This window comes from Gadus chalcogrammus, chromosome 2, assembly GCF_026213295.1.
Source record: "Gadus chalcogrammus isolate NIFS_2021 chromosome 2, NIFS_Gcha_1.0, whole genome shotgun sequence".
NCBI lineage: Eukaryota > Metazoa > Chordata > Actinopteri > Gadiformes > Gadidae > Gadus > Gadus chalcogrammus.
This window is the reverse complement of record NC_079413.1, coordinates 24,006,722-24,025,888: the sequence shown is the minus strand read 5'-3', so window position 1 is coordinate 24,025,888 and position 19,167 is coordinate 24,006,722. Positions and strand designations below refer to the sequence as shown.

The following is a 19,167-nucleotide window of genomic DNA, read 5'->3' as shown; positions in this document are numbered from 1 at the left end:
AAACGGTTCAAAAAGACCAAGCCGCTTGTTCAAACAATAGGTGAGGCCTGTCCCTAAACTATCTTCTTATTCCCACAGAACCAGACTCTACAACTGCAGACAACATCAGCTCACAATTGTTAGTGCATCGCACATGGTTCCATGAAGGTCCTTACTGTACCGACAGCGATATGTTGTTTTTTTCTTTTGACAAATGTACGTAAGTCGCTTTGGATAAAAGCGTCCGCTAAATGCCTTAAATGTAAATGTATCAACTCTTAGTTCAGTGTGATTTTTACTCTTGTCGTTGTTTCTACCCATTATGGCAAATGTTGAAATGTACAACCATGTCCTCAATCTTTCTGCATCATTCATGCATTTATAAGATTGGTTATCTACTGTTTGTTGTAAAACTGTAAATTAACCATTGGTAAAGATGGCCACTTTCCCAAAACGTTGCTCTGAAATATATATAATGTATGAGAAGCACAATGAATTAGGAACAAAACATTAGTATCCATAACATGATTCTATTTTTTCCCTGGAAAATAGGCAAATCTATCCTCTTCACCAACTAATGTTGACGTTGATGTTCTGTAAATAACCTTTTAATATGTAAATCCAGTTGATCCGTTTAGTCTTGGTTTAGCCTGGTTTCATTATGATCTTGGTACTGATACGAAGATCATGGTTTCATTATGGTTTGATTCTTTATAGCTACCCGCTTTTTATTGAATACGAGCAGCTTTGATGAGTGAGGAAATATTTATAATTGGAATGGAGAAAGAACCAAAAATGTTCACCTTCAAAAGATATGGCTTTATTTTAAGTCTGGACGAAGAGGCTTTGAATGACGATGTCCCAGATCAACACAGACCATGGTGTTGTGTCATTGCGGATATTGGGGTTGTTCAAATCACCCTAAAACTACACCGCACTGCTTGTTTCAACTATCTACCATTAGTTTAGGTATGATTGTTGATCGTCAGTGATACGAGTGTTTGTGTGAGTGTTTGAGGGAAAAATAGTTTTCTTCATAGGATGTTGAAATACGTGTTTAACTGATGCCAGGTGTGCTAGGAAATAACTCAGATTGCATTTCTGTAAAAAGAAAAAGAAAAAAAAAGACCACCTTTGTAATCTAATTCCTTTTATATGATGTAATGATCCCAAATGCTCCAACCATGTCAAAAGTCAGAGCAACTTTTATGATAATCAAGAGAAATAAAATCTTGATGTTGATTCATCCAACGCTAGACTTGTCATCCACCTAGACTTCACTTTTTTTGACTGAGAGCCCCCTAGCCGCAGACAATGATGTAGGCCTACTATGCCTTGGAGGAGAACGGTCAATTTCCCTTTTATCTTCTGATAATTGCCACCCCTAAATGATAGTTTAAACTCCACTTGCTACGGCACAAGTGGGGTGACAACTGTATCCTCGTCATTGAGCACCCTGTTGGTATGAATGGTTTCAGGCCATACTTTTGCTGTTCCGTTTTATCAAGGTAAATAAAACCAGCCACCAATCTTATAAAGCTTTGGAATTATGCAAAGGCAATTCAATTAGATAAAAAAATAAATGAAGTCGTATTTTATCCATCCATCTAACTTCAGCCAGTTAGCAAAGCGAAAAAGTCATGCAAACAGTTGCCTTTCCTGAAAGATGACCAGGCTGTAGTTTGAGACAGTTCAACAAGTGTCTATATGCTAAGACACACTTCCCTTTTTTGGGTGAGTCTGTAGGAAGAACACAAACCCACATTTGTCAGTGTGATTAATAAATAAAAAATTAGTCTATGGTCTGATAGTCACACAATTATCAAAAACGAGTCCTTTTGTCAGCTTAGATTTGTTGCTGTGGTTCACTGAAGGAATGCAAAATTATCTCTCTCTCTTCACTTTATATTCTGTAATTGCCAGAATAATCCTTATTTTATTGTGAAAGCTTCCAATGGACACTTCCCGAACAATTACAATGACAAAATCTTAAATCAAGAATTCAACTTGTGAAAATGGACACCATAGGATTTACTCAGTGGATGACAAATAGGTATTTCCATTTTACGTTTACATTTAAGTTTAGCAGACGCTATTATCGAAAGCAACTTAGAAGTACATTTGTCAGAAGAAAGAGACAGTACATCGACCATTTAATTGTCATACTGGTTTGCTTTATTTCATGTTCTCACTGCAACACTGATGACATGATCAACATGATAAACTAAACGTGAAGGAAAGCAAAGGAAGACAATTGGCCAGGAGATTAAACATTTGGTTCCAACTGCGTACATTGTTATTGATTCAATTCAAAAGGATAAAAAAAAAAATAAGGAAATAATTTCTTTAGGAATCATTAATTGAGCAGAGAAAGTAAATTGGGAAAAAAATGGTATAACTGAGCTCTCAATATGAGAAAGCCGACTCGTGTAGAATAAGACATTTTAGGATTTTCCATTTTGCTTAAAAAACAGGCATTCCTTTCACACCGGAGGTCCTTTCTGTTTGAAACCCCCAAAGCCGATTCCCCCCAGGGCTGGGCTGGTGGGGGGGCCAGGGCTGGGCTGGTGGGGGGGGCCGGGGCTGGGCTGGTGGGGGGGCCGGGGCTGGGCTGGTGGGGGGGCCGGGGCTGCAGGGAACGTGCAGCCGTTGGGCTGCTAAGAAGCCCAGAGTGACCGCAGGCCGGCCCCCTGCCTGCCCCCCGGGGACCACGCAGTATCCCCCGGTCTTCAGTCGCGCTCGGCCACCAGCTTTAACACCTTACCTATGGCGATGGTTTTACCTGTGGGAACGGAGCCAAGCGTGAGCACCAGACAACGGTATACCAAGGGACAGCTGCTGTGTGTCCACCTCAATGGTTTTAAAGGCAAGGCGTCCTCACGTACCATTGTGTTTACATAATGACTGCTCGAGGTGGACTAGAAGCATAAATTAGGCCACAGTTTGTACCTTCTCCCCTTTCCTGTCTTTATTTTGACCCACGTTTCGGTGTAAACCCTGAAGAAGGATGTACAGCATTTTATAAAGAAAAGGCATTTATTTACAGCGTATATTTGCATATATATTTTTCTGAAAGTTTTCATATAAAAATAATTGATTATCGAGTTATTACGCAAAAACCTGCAAGGGAATCCTGTGAAAACTGGTTTATGTGGTCTCCAGCAGTGACCATCTGTCTGTACATTGACCCTGCAGTAATGGGTTTTTGGATATTCATGAATAACACCCCAAGACTTTTTGCCCCACTTTAACGCCATTGGTTCTGCTTGCCAGTATTCAGTTAACACGACTAAACCACCAAGGATTATCCCATTAGTTCAGTTAACACGACTAAACCACCAAGGATTATCCCATTAGTTCAGTTAACACGACTAAACCACCAAGGATTATCCCATTAGTTCAGTTAACACGACTAAACCACCGAGGATTATCCCATTAGTTCAGTTAACACGACTAAACCACCAAGGATTATCCCATTAGTTCAGTTAACACGACTAAACCACCGAGGATTATCCCATTAGTTCAGTTAACACGACTAAACCACCGAGGATTATCCCATTAGTTCAGTTAACACGACTAAACCACCGAGGATTATCCCATTAGTTCAGTTAACACGACTAAACCACCGAGGATTATCCCATTAGTTCAGTTAACACGACTAAACCACCAAGGATTATCCCATTAGTTCCCTGCTTAAGTTCTCCTTATTATGAAAATAATATCCAGTACGTTTCCAACGTTAACAAGATCAATAAGCAATGATTGAATTACATCCTTGTCTGGCTAATTGATGCAGGTCAATTAGTCAAAACAAGAATGAGCTAGTTGAACAGGTACAGCTCTACAGATCTTCTGGTCCAGGTAGCGTTTCCGCGTTGCGACACTTGCCCGTCAAGGTTGTATTTGATCTGTTGGTCTCTTGTCCGATCCAACATTCATAATGAGCCAACCCCCCCCGTGAAGCCGTAGTTCTCCAGCAATCATTCGTTTCTCTTTTCCATGATTATTATGCAATACAATTCCTGTATCTTACTCCTCCAGATCATGCTGTATTCCGTTTGATTTATAATTCTACATTTAGGGCATTAAGCAGACACTTATCCGAAGCGACTTACAAAAAGTACATTTGTCAGAAGTGGTATAATGCACAGAGTGCCAGCCCCATCCAGGGGCGTGACCCACTCGTTTGTATAGCCTACCTTCATCTCGCAGGGTGAAGCGTCCAAACTGGGGGAAGTCTTTGAATGTTTCGAGGCATATGGTCCCTGCAGCTCTCAGCCTGGCGATGCACACCTGGTCCTGTTTGACGAACCGCGGCCTCGTCTTGCTCTTCTCGCCCGTCTTCTTGTCCACTAAACAGATTAAGGCCTTGAAAGGAAATACAACCAGGTCAGCAATACGTAGGCTGTACATGTTAGTCTGCCAAGATTAAGTAGAACTATTGGTGACTATAAATGAAATGATACACCAGGTGTTAATACAGTTGTGGAGTGGGCTAGTATAGCAAACCAATCAAATCAATTCAATAAAATTAACCCATTCAGTATTCTTCCAGGATACAGCCTCCTCTCCCAGGGTGATGTACCCCACGATACAGCCCCCTCTCCCAGGGTGATGTACCCCACGATACAGCCCCCACTCCCAGGGTGATGTACCCCACGATACAGCCCCCACTCCCAGGGTGATGTACCCCACGATACAGCCCCCACTCCCAGGGTGATGTACCCCACGATACAGCCCCCACTCCCAGGGTGATGTACCCCAGGATACAGCCCCCTCTCCCAGGGTGATGTACCCCACGATACAGCCCCCACTCCCAGGGTGATGTACCCCACGATACAGCCCCCTCTCCCAGGGTGATGTACCCCACGATACAGCCCCCACTCCCAGGGTGATGTACCCCATTATTTCACAATTAACTGGCCACGCCAAAAACTTAATGAACAGCGATATTTCCAAAGCTAGTCAAGCATTTCATATTAACACAGCTTATCAAGAAATGCTCACCGTAATTTGTATTTCTTCAATGCACGTGTGGATGTGTAGCACTGCGTTGTAACCGGGACAGATGATGGACTTGTGTTCAATGATGACGATCTACAGAGGAGAAATTAAGAGGTGAAGATAACATTTAGACTTCTACATTAGTCAAACCAACATTCCCCCTTTCCGCCTGCCGGCTGTCAGGTGTTGGAGCCTCTGAACCGGAGGCCCCCCAGTGTCACTCGTGAGGGAGACAATAGCAAGTAAGTACCAACCTCTGTTAAATGGATTTCATGTTTGTGTGGTGTGTTGTGTGGCTTGGGCTCCGCGCGGTGGGGTTTGCTCGTGCTGGGTTGGTGGCTAACGTTAACGTTGGCTAGCTACTGGCGCCTAGACAGCTGTTTAGCTAACGTTAGTTATCATCTAATGTTAGCTTGAATGGTAGCTGGCTTACGTTACAGAACACAGCTATCTCAGTTATAGTAGCTGACGTGAACTTTAGCTACTAACCTAGCACAAACAAACTGCACAGAGAGCCAAGATGCGTTGGTTAGCCTAGCTGAAAACATTAAAATGAGGGTTAGGGTTCATTTGAGTACCAAACATTGTACAGTGTAGAGTACTCTACGAGCCCCTAGATAAACATGAATGCATGAGCACCAAGAAACTAACTGGTGCTACTGTGAGAACAAGATCCAAATTGTTATGTGCTCCCCTGGCAACTTCCATGTTACAAAACAACACAGAAACACAGTTGCTGCGTTAGGCTAGCCATGATGATCCAATGCATTGTTGGACATAACACACTTTTAGAAGTAGCCACGTTAGCATTCAAATAAACTAGGGATGTCCGATATTGGCTTTTTTGCCGATATCCGATATGCGATACTGTCCAACTCTAAATTTTCGATTCCGATATCAGCCGATACCGATGTCGATATTTGGGTTATTTTTCCTCAAACCTAATTTAGGTAACATTACATATCTCCTGTTGTGGAATTAACACAACATGCTTAATGTTATTGTGATGCCCCACTGGATGCATTCTTGAATGCAACAAGGCTTTCCAAATGTTAACATTGTCTGTGCAAAATAAGAAAAATACTTCAACTTAATTTAAGGGAAAAGTGCCATGTTTATTTATTTTTTCAAAAAAAATCAGATACCGATATTGACAGATATTAAATTTTTATGCTAATATCGGGCCGATAATATCGGTGGGCCGATAATATCGGACATCTCTAAAATAAACTAATAATAGCATAGCACTGCAATGAGGTTAAGAGTAGACATAAAGTGCCCCACTGTCATAGCTGTTGTTCTAAGCATTGCTTTTGTGTTTTCTAGGACAAAGCAAAGAACCTTGCCGTCCTATCTTGGCAAAGGGACACAATGCACTCAACAGAACGCAGCTGAACTGAGCAACAGGATCTGGAGAGTGAGTAATTATTAGCTCACTTGCTTTGAGCATCTTTTAGGATGGAAAGGCTGCGTCCATTTTTTGTGTCCTATATTTATTAGCTAGGTTATGGTGTCCTCGTTTGGATTGTCTAATAATTAATCTTCTTACATTGTCAGCAACATATGGCTAATAAATAATCGTTTACCCCCAGCCTTACTAAACAGTAAGTTGAACATTCAGTTGTCAACGCAGCGTTTAAAGGTGACCTATTATACCACCAGGTAAGTGGGATTAGCCGTTACAAGACCATTTCCAAAACGTCTTGTAGTGGCTAATCCCCCTCACACCCGGGGGTCTAAGGTGTCCCCTTTAAGGTGAGCGCCAGGGCTCAGATCTGAACCAAACCCACCTGGGGGTCTAATGTGTCCCCTTTAAGGTGAGCGCCAGGGCTCAGATCTGAACCAAACCCACCTGGGGGTCTAATGTGTCCCCTTTAAGGTGAGCGCCAGGGCTCAGGACTGAACCAAACCCACCCGGGGGTCTAATGTGTCCCCTTTAAGGTGAGCCAGGGCTCAGATCTGAACCAAACCCACCTGGGGGTCTAATGTGTCCCCTTTAAGGTGAGCCAGGGCTCAGATCTGAACCAAACCCACCTGGGGGTCTAATGTGTCCCCTTTAAGGTGAGCCAGGGCTCAGGTCTGAACCAAACCCACCCGGGGGTCTAAGGTGTCCCCTTTAATGTGAGCGCCAGGGCTCAGATCTGAACCAAACCCACCTGGGGGTCTAATGTGTCCCCTTTAAGGTGAGCGCCAGGGCTCTGATCTGAACCAAACCCACCTGGGGGTCTAATGTGTCCCCTTTAAGGTGAGCGCCAGGGCTCAGATCTGAACCAAACCCACCTGGGGGTCTAATGTGTCCCCTTTAAGGTGAGCGCCAGGGCTCAGATCTGAACCAAACCCACCTGGGCGTCGAAGGTCTTCCCAGAGTGGCAGAGGTTGTCTGCGTTGCACAGGATGAATCCGGGCAGGATCTCCTCCTCCTCGATGCCCTTCAGCCGCAGCTTGAGGTTCTCCCCGGGCACGGCCTCGTCCGTCTCCACGTCGTCGGACAGCAGGCTCAGCACCTCCACCGTGTGCTGCAGCGGGACGCGGCGAACACACACGTTAGGCAACGCAGCTTTATTCACACAGCAGCTTCCACCCGAGGCAGACTCAGAGCGCTGCACGTAGAAGCATGGTCATACAACAATAACATATAATAGATAAGTAAAAGAAAATATTGGCAAGGTTAAAAAATGAGTCAAATAGATAGAAAATGAAGGCTAAGTAAAAAAAGCATTTTAGAAGTGCAATGTATTTAAGATCAGATCAACAGTCTCTCTGGTATCAGATCATGTATCTCTATCAGATCAACAGTCTCTCTGGTATCAGATCATGTATCTATCAGATCAACAGTCTCTCTGGTATCAGATCATGTATCTCTCTATCAGATCAACAGTCTCTCTGGTATCAGATCATGTATCTCTATCAGATCAACAGTCTCTCTGGTATCAGATCATGTATCTATCAGATCAACAGTCTCTCTGGTATCAGATCATGTATCTCTCTATCAGATCAACAGTCTCTCTGGTATCAGATCATGTATCTCTATCAGATCAACAGTCTCTCTGGTATCAGATCATGTATCTCTATCAGATCAACAGTCTCTCTGGTATCAGATCAAGCGTCTCTGGTATCAGATCATGTATCTCTAGATATATTAGAACCCCAGTATGCATGAGTAGAAAATTAAATGTGCATTTCTAAAATTGGCCGAAAGAACATTACTTTTCCTCTGTTTGCCTCTGTGGATTCTAAGCTTTTTCTCACTCAACATCATTGGTGTAGTTAGCATCTGCACAATGAGACAAGTGTCCGCAACTTAATGGAGCGATGCTTCACAGGAGAAGTACTGGAGGCTCTACTGTCCGCTCCGCGTCTACTGGAGGCTCTACTGTCCCCTCCGCGTCTACTGGAGGCTCTACTGTCCGCTCCGCGTCTACTGGAGGCTCTACTGTCCGCTCCGCGTCTACTGGAGGCTCTACTGTCCGCTCCGCGTCTACTGGAGGCTCTACTGTCCGCTCCGCGTCTACTGGAGGCTCTACTGTCCGCTCCGCGTCTACTGGAGGCTCTACTGTCCGCTCCGCGTCTACTGGAGGCTCTACTGTCCGCTCCGCGTCTACTGGAGGCTCTACTGTCCCCTCCGCGTCTACTGGAGGCTCTACTGTCCCCTCCGCGTCTACTGGAGGCTCTACTGTCCGCTCCGCGTCTACTGGAGGCTCTACTGTCCGCTCCGCGTCTACTGGAGGCTCTACTGTCCGCTCCGCGTCTACTGGAGGCTCTACTGTCCGCTCCACGTCTACTGGAGGCTCTACTGTTCGCTCCACGTCTACTGGAGGCTCTACTGTCCGCTCCACGTCTACTGGAGGCTCTACTGTCCGCTCCACGTCTACTGGTGTCAGTGTCTACTAACCCAGACTTACATTATAGAAATCTGCTCTGTGCCATTAGGTCCAACCGTTCCCATTACCTAAGGGTTGGTGAACTTGATTGGCGCACCATAAATCATATAATGAATGGCATGTACGGTGAGAGCCTGAGGATTGGCTCCAAATGGCGTGGGAAGCCTTATTACATTAGTCCACGATGATGTGCCTTATGGCGGTGTGGGCTGTGAATACCTTCATGACTGCAGGTCTTCACACCAATCTATAAAACAGCCCATCCGGACCACAACCGCGCGGTGTGGCGAGGATAACATGAAGCCCTGCGACAAGCATTCCCGTTGCCAACTAGCAGGCCCCCCGACGGCTAGCCCACATATCCTCAGCCTCCAGGACACTTTCAACCTCAACGTTGTCAGGAATGATGGCGATGTGTTACCCTGTTTGGCATCATGACCAGCTGCTGGGCTTTGCAGATGATCCCCGACTCTAGTTTTCCTAGAATCACTGTGCCCATATCCTGTCGGAAACAAAATATGGTATTGAATATCAAAATATGTGCATTATTTTCACTGCAGCGAACCTAAAAAGTGACTACATTAACATAGAAAAGAAGAAATGGATTGCCTAACTAATACAAATCTAAAATCTTTAGCAGTTATACTGTCAGAAGAAGAGGGAGCATTGGCTCCAACCCACATTGGATTGGTAACAACTGGATCATGGTCTGGGGGTCTTTACCTTGTATTTGTCTACAATGGCTAATCGGACCGGGCCGTCATTTGATCTCCTTAAAGATGGCAAACTGTCCAGATGTGGAATGAATGGTAACCCTCTGAAATAGAAGCACAACAATACATACATTAACCAGGGGTCACCGACCTGTTGAACCCTTCATTCTGTACAAGGATGAGCGCATTCTCTTGTTTTTAAATGAAAACAACCTACCTATCATTCGCTGCCGCAGGAAAAAATAAAATAAAAAAATAAAATAAATTCCCTACCTACCCATGACCTCAACTGACAACAACAGGAACCAAACCTTCTTATTAATGATTAATGATACTCATCTACGTGAAGACACTGATAATGTTAACGATTTCTCACAATAATTATCAACAATGACTTCAAAATGGTGGTAGAGTTGTTCCAGAATGAGCAGTGCCATGTCTAGAACAGGCCTGAGGGCACTGTGTTGGTGGAGCAGTGCCATGTCTAGGCTGCGGGCGCCTCATATGGTCCTTGTGACCCCTGCATTAGACACATCAACCTACCTAACTAAATCAAGCAGTGCCATGTCTAGGCTGCGGGCGCCTCAGATGGTCCTTGTGACCCCTGCATTAGACACATCAACCTACCTAACTAAATCAAGCAGTGCCATGTCTAGGCTGCGGGCGCCTCAGATGGTCCTTGTGACCCCTGCATTAGACACATCAACCTACCTAACTAAATCAAGCAGTGCCATGTCTAGGCTGCGGGCGCCTCAGATGGTCCTTGTGACCCCTGCATTAGACACATCAACCTACCTAACTAAATCAAGCAGTGCCATGTCTAGGCTGCGGGCGCCTCAGATGGTCCTTGTGACCCCTGCATTAGACACATCAACCTACCTAACTAAAGGTATGGCCCGAATACTGACCGGTCAGAAGGATTTACTACACTGACACAATTAATTAAATGTTATAGGTAATGTAATATGTTCATAGTTCCTCATAGTTCTAAATAACCAATCCTTGAGGGAAAATATTTGCAACACAATCTCCATATATGAGATGTTTTCACAATAGATTCTGGGTCGTAGTACAATAATCCACCACAGAAGAAGAGGGATCACTGTGTTGGGTACGAGGATGAATAGGGGACTCACGTATACCAGGGGCAAGTATCTACAGGCTCTTTCAAGTTGGCTCCCGTCAGGCCTGAGCATGGCATGAAGTAGATGTCCTTCTTCGGGTTGAAGCCCACCTTTTTCAAAAATGGCACTAGTTTCTCCTTACATTCTTCATACCTGCGCAAGCAAGGAACCCGACCGTTAACAAATAGGGACCCATTTTCAAAAAGCCTGCAATCTTTCCTCAATCATCAATGCACACAAGGCATTACACTACATATCTTACAGTCAATCAGCCCGGCAAGGAGAGATCATTCAGGATAATGTAAATAATTACAAACCAATGCAATCAGCAACTGAGCAAGGTCACAATGTGGATTCAATGCATCTTTAATAGCAGTACTCTACAGATTCTATAGCCTACAGTCCCCCTTTATAAACTGAGGGCCAGGCCCTCTCCTCGTACCTCTCCAGGCTCCAGTTGACTGTCGGGTCATCCATCTTGTTGACCAGGACTATGAGGTGCTTCACCCCGGCTGTTTTGGCCAGCATGGCATGCTCCCGTGTCTGACCGCCCTTCTCAAAGCCTGTCTCAAACTCCCCCTTTCTGGCTGAGATCACCTGCCATCAGACACAGAGTTTATAGGATTACGGCCGGCTCATGTAGTAGTTCAGAATAATAATCAATGTCATATGGTGATATAAAACAATATCACATTAAAGGTGGCTTTACACTTGAGTGAATCAAAAGGATCCATGTATGAAGCATTGTTTACATCAATAACCAACGACATGGCAGTCCTGACTCACCAATACAGCCAGATCAGCTTGCGACGCCCCACCAATCATGTTGGGTACAAAGCTTTTGTGTCCGGGGGCGTCCAGGATGGTAAAGTGCTTCTTCTCCGTCTCAAAGTAGGCCCGCCCCACCTCCACCGTCTTGCCCTTGTCCCTCTCCTCTTGGTTTGTGTCCAGAGCCCAAGACAGATACCTTAAAGAGAACAGAAGTAAAAGCCAAGTCTGTATCAGCGCTGAAAAGCCCATATTCACCTGGGAATAACTACTTAACTAGCACGGATGAACTCACACATTTTCTGTTTTTGACATGGCCTTGCAGGGAATGTTCTTACCAGGTTTCCCGATTCTTTTCCTTGGCTTCCCTCTCATATTTCTCCAGAGTTCTCTTTTCCACCATCCCTGTCAGATACCTTCAGGTAGACAAAAATGAAATACCCAAGTCAGTTCACGGTCAACCGGGTTAGGAAGCAACACACTTGTACGTTGTTATTTGCGAGACACACACAACCCGTTTTCATTGGGTAGATATTTATCTATTGTAGTGAAATAAAGTCCAGTTCAAACAGTGTTTCCCCTGGTGGTATTTCAGGCCTGGTGGAACGCACAGAAAGCCCCCAAAGGGACGAGGCACGGGGGAGAACCTGCCTGGGTCAGATGGCTGAGCCGGCCGTCTGCAATTTATATTTACGTTCAAATATTGGTTCACTCGGTATATCACAACTTAAATCAAAGTGATCGCTAGGAGAGGATGACTTGGATACAGTGCCATTATTGCATAAATCTAAAAATGAACAATGGAAACAAAGCTCATCATGAACACATTAGCCCATTATTAATACTTACTATGGACCCATACATTCTATACACAGACTCATACCACGGTCTGGGGGAATACTCGATTCTGATTGGCTGCAGGGTGTGCATTAACCCCAGATATGCAGACACCTGCTAAGTAGTTCCATTCAGATTGTCTGTCCAGCCTTCAAAACGAGGGCTGGTCAATTGAGTATCATATCACAGACCCTAGAGTATCCGTGGTATAAAGGCTGGGACGAAATACGAATTATAAATATGGTCAATCCATATCGTTAGCTCTCTGGCTCATAGCTCAGCGGACTAGAATACCTCCCGTTGCCAAGTCGTAGCTAAGGTCCGTCCTATTTACTGGAGGAGTGAACAACGTTTCCGTTGCATTCAGGTATTAGTCAAACCCTCAAGCGTTACCAGGGAAACAAAGTCCCTTACTTATGCATTGCCATCACTCTTAAACGTTCAGGCCAGTAGAGGGCATTGTACCAAGTTAACAGGCTACAAATACAGATTAACGCCGCCTCTCGACGGCGTTATTATAATCAGCGTGTTTTCCCTGTTGATGAGTGCACTGACGATAATGAAATAACAGAATCACTTGAGTTGACTGGGACTGTACGCATACAACATGGTTTCCACTTTGCCAAAAGGCGACATTCATTTTAATAACGCCACGGTCGATTTTCTACGGGCTGTTGAGGATTGTTTCAGTTGCCAGGCAGAAATATGTTCCACCGTCATCCTGTTCTCACCCTCTTACCTGTCAGTTCGAGGACACCTTTTCCCTGCCCTGACGCCCCCCCGGGCAGAGTTCAGCCCTCATCCTGAGATGAACCCCCTCCCTGCCATACACCGCACTGCCCTCCACTACTCTTGAAGAGTTGATCCAATAATTGACGCGTATGTGCTCTCACAACACAGTAATGAAGGGACTGTTAGCAATGGCACTCGCACAGGATAACACAGTGATCTTATAATTATTATTATTATTGCATTTAAATCTTATATTTGTTGTGATTGTTTGGCCGGGCGGGTCCACCACGCCAAACAATCATGGGGGAAACACTGCTCATGTATCTTTGGTGGTGGAAGTGAGGTAAATTGAAGTTAAAAAGACTCTTGACATCAACACGTGAACTTTGAAAACCTTTTGTAGGGACAAGGAACATGCTACTCACATGATTTGGCCCCCGATGGTAGATTTACCAGCATCTGGAAGAACAAAATGCATATACACACATTATAATATAGAAATATTATTGTGACAAATCACGTTGAGAGCAAGGTCTGTAGATTAAGGTATGAAGTTAATCCTCAACATTATCCCGAAAATAATTGTTTTGGCCATTTTACAGCGATCATATACCCGGAGATCCGCGTTCTAGTTAGGCCAGCTTCGGTCTTAGCGTTGCTTTAAGGACAAGAGGATGAGCATGTGACCACTGACCTACATGGCCGATGAACACTACGTTGACGTGCTCCTTTTTGGGAGCGTCAGGCTGGCAAGGTGCAACCTTCGGCTTTGGCACTTCCTCCTCTTCCTCGACCATCTCTGGGGTCACCGCGGTGACTTCGACCTCCTCCGGCCCCCCGTCCGGCTCGGGCCCGCCCCCTGGTTCCGCTTCGTTTGGCTCTGCCAGCTTTTGGTCCCAGGCCTCCTCTGTGGTCGTCTCTGACACCCCATTCTCTACCGTAGCTGTACACACAAAAACACCTTCCAATAAAGCCAACTCTGCTGATGACGACCAATAAGGTACAGGTCTAACTTCAGCAGCGCGGCCTAGGGTTAGGGCTGGGGCAGGGTGCTGGACGGGGGCTGGTTAGGGCTCACCTGGCCCAGTCTGTGGACTCTGGGGCCAGGGGAGGCTGCACACCTGGGGCACGTTGAGCACTCAGTGTGCACAGGTTAGAACAGCCATCTCTATACACACACTCAGATGGAGCACTAGGCCACGCATCATTACAACCCAGATCTTACAATAGACCTGCTACAACATCACCACCCAGAGTCCTCTGCCTGGAGGCTCCAGATAAACGTCCCCCAGAGGGAACGTGTCAGCCTCTTGGGTGGCGCGAGGACCTCGCTACAAGGGTTATCCAGGCTTATTATTGACGCAATATCTATAACTGCCGTTTTGTTGCCTCTAGGCAAAAAATTTGTATTGGAAATGATCAGCTTCTGATCGTCTTAGTCAATCACACAAAAAACATGTTAGACATACCTTCAGTTTCTGACTCTTCCATCTTGGCAATCGTTTCAATCTCTCCTAAATGGAAAAAGATTTGTTAACTAAAATGCTGAATAATTACACCTCAAGGACTATATGGATATTTTTTTTCTAGATTTAGTCGTACTTAGACCACATAGAAGGGTTCTGTAGAAGTCAATTTTTGAAAAGCTGCATTTCTATGCATCAAGAAAACCAAGAAAATATATATAATAACTAATAATTTGTAATTGATCCCTTGAGTCAACAGCCATCAAGATGCATATAAGCGAGGAACCTTAACTCAATTCCTTTCCACAGACAATGTGTTTCAGTGGTTTGGATGGGCAGGATCTTCTTTATCAAACCTTTCTGACATAACTGGGGTGTACGGTATCCGCAGGTTGCAAGGTTTTTTAAATAAACATAAAAGCTGAGCTGCTGGTAAATGACTATGGATGAAATTGTCGCTGTGTGTCTATTGTGCAAGTCTTGCTCGGCTACATATGTTGGGCCCATAGAATAATGAATAATAGGACACAGGCGCCCCTCTTCCATAGAGTCGGTACGAATCTCAGTGTGCCCTTGTTGAAGTAACGACCAACCAGACATGCGGCTGGCCAGATAAACATCCCTCTACCATAGAGTCGGTACGAATCTCAGTGAGTACGTGTGCCCTTGTAGAAGTAACGACCAACCAGACATGCGGCTGGCCAGATAAACATCGCTCCACACGGGACCCTACCGTCGATCTCGTCTTTAGTTCCCCGCATCAGATCACTGTCCTTCAGAGCTTGAATATCTGTTGAATATGGAAAATATAAAATTAAAAAATGCTTTGACCACATAGCTTTATTTCAACAGTTATTCTGAAAGAGGACCAGCATATCTGGCTCTCTTTCATCCAGAATGTTGTATGTACAATTATCCCAATTAATTAATTGCTTGGCATTTACTTTGTCCATTTCTAACTGCCATTATTTGCCGTGGCTTGGACCTCATGGCTGAAGACGGCGAGCTAGGACCTATCTGGTATGGTTTGAATAACACATGCTCTTTCCTTCCTTCCCTAAAGGACTCCATGCTTTTAGAGAATTGCATTTCTGCTTTTTCAAGACTTTGGTCTATATGGACAAACAATTGGTTAATGGCAAGCTGAATTACTTATTTTTCCCATGGTATTAGTGATATTAGTTTATTCTATGCTTTATTTAGACACCTGATATTCATGCTAACACCAGTACCTCATCAGAACACATAATGGTAGAGCCAACAGTCCGCTCCTCTTCTACTCCAACACGTTTCACAGATTTGAGATAAGTCGGACCCTGCAAGCGCGGCCTCTTTGCCATCCCGCCCAGAACGAAGGTTTACCTGGGTCAATTAGAACCTGTAGAGTGGTTTATTTACCGGCATTTGAGGGATGCTTCATGAACTACCTCCAGAGTGCAAGCTCGTTTACCTTGCATCTCTGAATAAACCAAGTGTTGAACAGCTATCATTACAACGACACCACAGAAGATTAAAATGATCACATGCCATTTGCTTTCATGTGCTCAAAAGTAGCATTTCTACTTTTTTTACAACAGGCTGTATTTTATGTCTGTGAAAGGCCTTTAAGGGAAATGTTGGCATTATTTCTATCAAACAGCTAAGTCTATAAACCAATTACACCTAGACTGGCAAGCTTTTGGGGTAATCTGTAATTTTCACACCCATTGTCACCCTAGTTTAAGTTAAAAATGCTACCTCTTATGTCCACAATAGTTTGCAACCTATGATATGAACTGTGCTTTTTTGTTTCTTTATTCAACATCAAGTAATTAGGGCGGATTAATGCTCAACTGGAATAACCTGCATGAAAAGTACATCGAATTACTTTTAAAGGACCTTTGAAAGGAAAACGTATTCAAGTCAAACTAAGTCGTACGTGTGCATCTCTATTAACACATCAAATGAAATATACATATATCTATATTGATTCATGGATAAATACAAACGTGTCAAATTATGAAGCACACATTGTGACTTCCTTACCCTACATTTACCCCTTCAAAGTTTGCCTGAAGGAGTCTCCACGTACGTCATAGCACCCTCCTAGGACTCACCTTTATCGGTCATATGAAGTGGAGCGACAGCCTAAACTTTGTCCTGCTGCCGTTTCAGTTGGGTTAGCCTTCGTAATTAGGGACACTAGTATTTTAAAGAATCTGCCAATCGATGTTGATCAGCACCTCGACCTGCCCTATTTATCATTACACATAACGGTAAAGTAATTATAAAGACAAACGTCGGCAGGCTCAGTAGGAGCCGGTTGACGTTGCCACTCCATAACGACTTCATATATAACAATTCTGGCAAATTGTTAATCTTCAAATAATAAGCCGGGTTGCTCGACAACCCTGTAGATATGAGCAACATTAAACTTTGTAACGTTGTGGTGGGGGGGGAACTCATTTTGACTAAGCAGTTGGAGTGTTCCGGGGACGTGTGTCTCTCCGAGGAGCTAGTCGGCTTACATGCTATTCAAACGGCGCTAGCTAACGTAGCTCCTCAACGCGACTGCCAACATACCGTCGTGGTCGTGGTTCTCCGTGGGCTTCTTAACAGCGAAGGTCGGGACAAACTCAGCAGCGTTTATATTCGGGACAAAGTCTCTGGCGTTCACGTTTAAATCTGAGAGTGCCGATTCGAGAGGACCCACGACCGTGGCCTCCACGTCGTCCTCCTGCTCCCAGCAGTCGGGGGCAGCTTCTCTCGGGTCCATCGTAGGGTCTTCGGTTGAAACTAATGTGAGACTTCAGAAACGCAGTTCCTAGTCTACGCTTTAGTCTTTCCGAATAGCGCTCTTGATCTCGACTGTCGACGCGAAACAATTCCTCGTCAGTCGAGCGCTTATTCTGATGTTGACCGTTCCGTGGAGATAAAACCGACCGATTCTCTCGGTAAACGAGCGTGCGGGACGGACGACTCAATAGTTCCAGAGAAAGTCCGCGTGAGCGGCTGACTCCCGTCAATCGATCGAGCAGACCGGTGTTAGCCCTGGGAAATGGAGTTCGGGGTGCAAGTTCACACAATGCACTGTAGATGTCGTTGAAGGCTAGAAAACTACATATCCCGAAGAAAAACTACATTTCCGTTAAAAGAAAAAAACGACAATTTACGTCAGGGGTTGCCAGCGGTCCCTAAATTGAAGGGACCCATTTTTTTAGTGGGCCGAGCAGAAGCCTACTACATTTTTGTCATACTTGTCATTCTAGTTGTCATATTTTTTAATAAGTAATGTTCAAACTTTTAACTGTAAACATCCAACTACCAACATCAAACATATTTAAGAAATTTGTTTATGTAGGTTTATTTAGGGTTTTCCATTTATTTGAGGTCCCAACCACCACCTCCATCACATAACATATCCATCCATCCATCCGTCCATCCCTCCCTCCCTCCCTCCGTCCCTCCCTCCCTCCCTCCCTCCCTCCCTCCCTCCCTCCCTCCCTCCGTCCCTCCATCCCTCCATCCATCCATCCATCCATCCATCCATCCATATATACATACGTACATTCCTTGGAGAGTGTGCAAATTGTTGCAGCATGATCTGAGGCATGCATCAGTTAAAGATTGTTTAAGATCTGTTAGGCCTATACACATAAATGGAAGTCAATCTGTGTCTTCCATTTTACATAAGGCCTCAAATCATTACATTGGTGACAGAAGTGGCCCCTAAAGGTAGTTTCCCAACGGCCACTCAACAACAAAAGAGAAGCAAAACTTTAACTCCTGAACCTGGCCGTTTCCCTCCATTTCCTGTCTGCGACCCCAAACGAATTGACACAAATGCAAGGAAGCTTTGAATGATCAGTCTCTCTGCCATCCCCAGCTTCCATACTGGAATCAGTCCGGCCTCCTCATCAACGACTTCATTGTCAGCAGATGCGCCAACAACTCAACTGTACCAGTGGCTGAATAATGTAACCCAGAAGGGTTCTTAACCTCGTCTTCCGATGGACGATGCCCTGGACGTCTTCGCTGGGTCAAGCTGAAATACTGCCGGAGTCCCGAGGGTTAAGAGGCGGTGACTCCGGTAATTGCGGCATTCAATGATGGCGACAGAGACAGCCCGCTCCCCCTCCTCAACCTACTGATCCAGGGGGAAGGCTGGGGGTGGAGCACCCCCCTGTGTTTCACAGTGTGGAAATGAGTTCTGTTGGAGGAGGGATTTTGTGTGATGTGTGTGTTTGAAAGTCAGTCTGTGTCGTGCATTTATCAAAACCCGAAAAAAAAATAACAACACAAACAAACACACACACACATATATACACACCTATACATTTGTTTTTAAATTATATATATATATATATATATATATATATATATATATATATATATTGATTGTTGTTTTTTCAGAAAACGTAGAGATAACTGTATAACTGTATTCTAAGCAATCTCCCTGCATGATGTGTGACGTGATGTGTTTTTTGGCAACTAGTCAAAGACGTTATAATGAGGCCGTGGGGGATAGGGCACAGTCTTTTTACAATATATCAGTTATAGGAGGCGATTTCTGACTTTATCGACTATTACTATTGTATAAATATTTTATAACACATTGTTATATAATTTTAACACATTGCGACTCGACCTACTTTCATAATATAAAAAAAACGAATTATTAAAG

General features: G+C 44.5%; 1 protein-coding gene across 1 annotated transcript; it reads right to left on the bottom strand.

Moving 5' to 3' along the window:
* Nucleotides 1–1,776: 1,776 nt before the first annotated feature.
* Nucleotides 1,777–17,570, bottom strand: gspt1l (G1 to S phase transition 1, like). Its single transcript, XM_056605091.1, has 15 exons — nt 17,067–17,570; nt 15,238–15,294; nt 14,508–14,552; nt 13,733–13,981; nt 13,464–13,497; nt 11,808–11,885; nt 11,488–11,668; nt 11,144–11,298; nt 10,714–10,854; nt 9,588–9,681; nt 9,286–9,366; nt 7,326–7,499; nt 4,987–5,076; nt 4,179–4,347; nt 1,777–2,761 (listed from the first exon to the last, which is right to left on the bottom strand). The coding sequence occupies exons 1-15, from the start codon at nt 17,257–17,259 to the stop codon at nt 2,709–2,711; spliced, it is 1,794 nt and encodes a 597-aa protein (XP_056461066.1). The 5' UTR covers nt 17,260–17,570; the 3' UTR covers nt 1,777–2,708.
* Nucleotides 17,571–19,167: the final 1,597 nt, after the last annotated feature.

What these genes read in the sequence shown, in the direction of transcription:
- gspt1l (XM_056605091.1), bottom strand. Translation starts at nt 17,259, where the DNA reads ATGGACCCGAGAGAAGCTGCCCCCGACTGCTGGGAGCAGGAGGACGAC. An exon ending in GTCAACTGGAGCCTGGAGAG is followed by an intron (nt 10,855 to 11,143) that starts GTACGAGGAGAG and finishes TTGCTTGCGCAG; the next exon opens with GTATGAAGAATGTAAGGAGA. An exon ending in CTTCACCCTGCGAGATGAAG is followed by an intron (nt 2,762 to 4,178) that starts GTAGGCTATACA and finishes CCGTTCCCACAG; the next exon opens with GTAAAACCATCGCCATAGGT.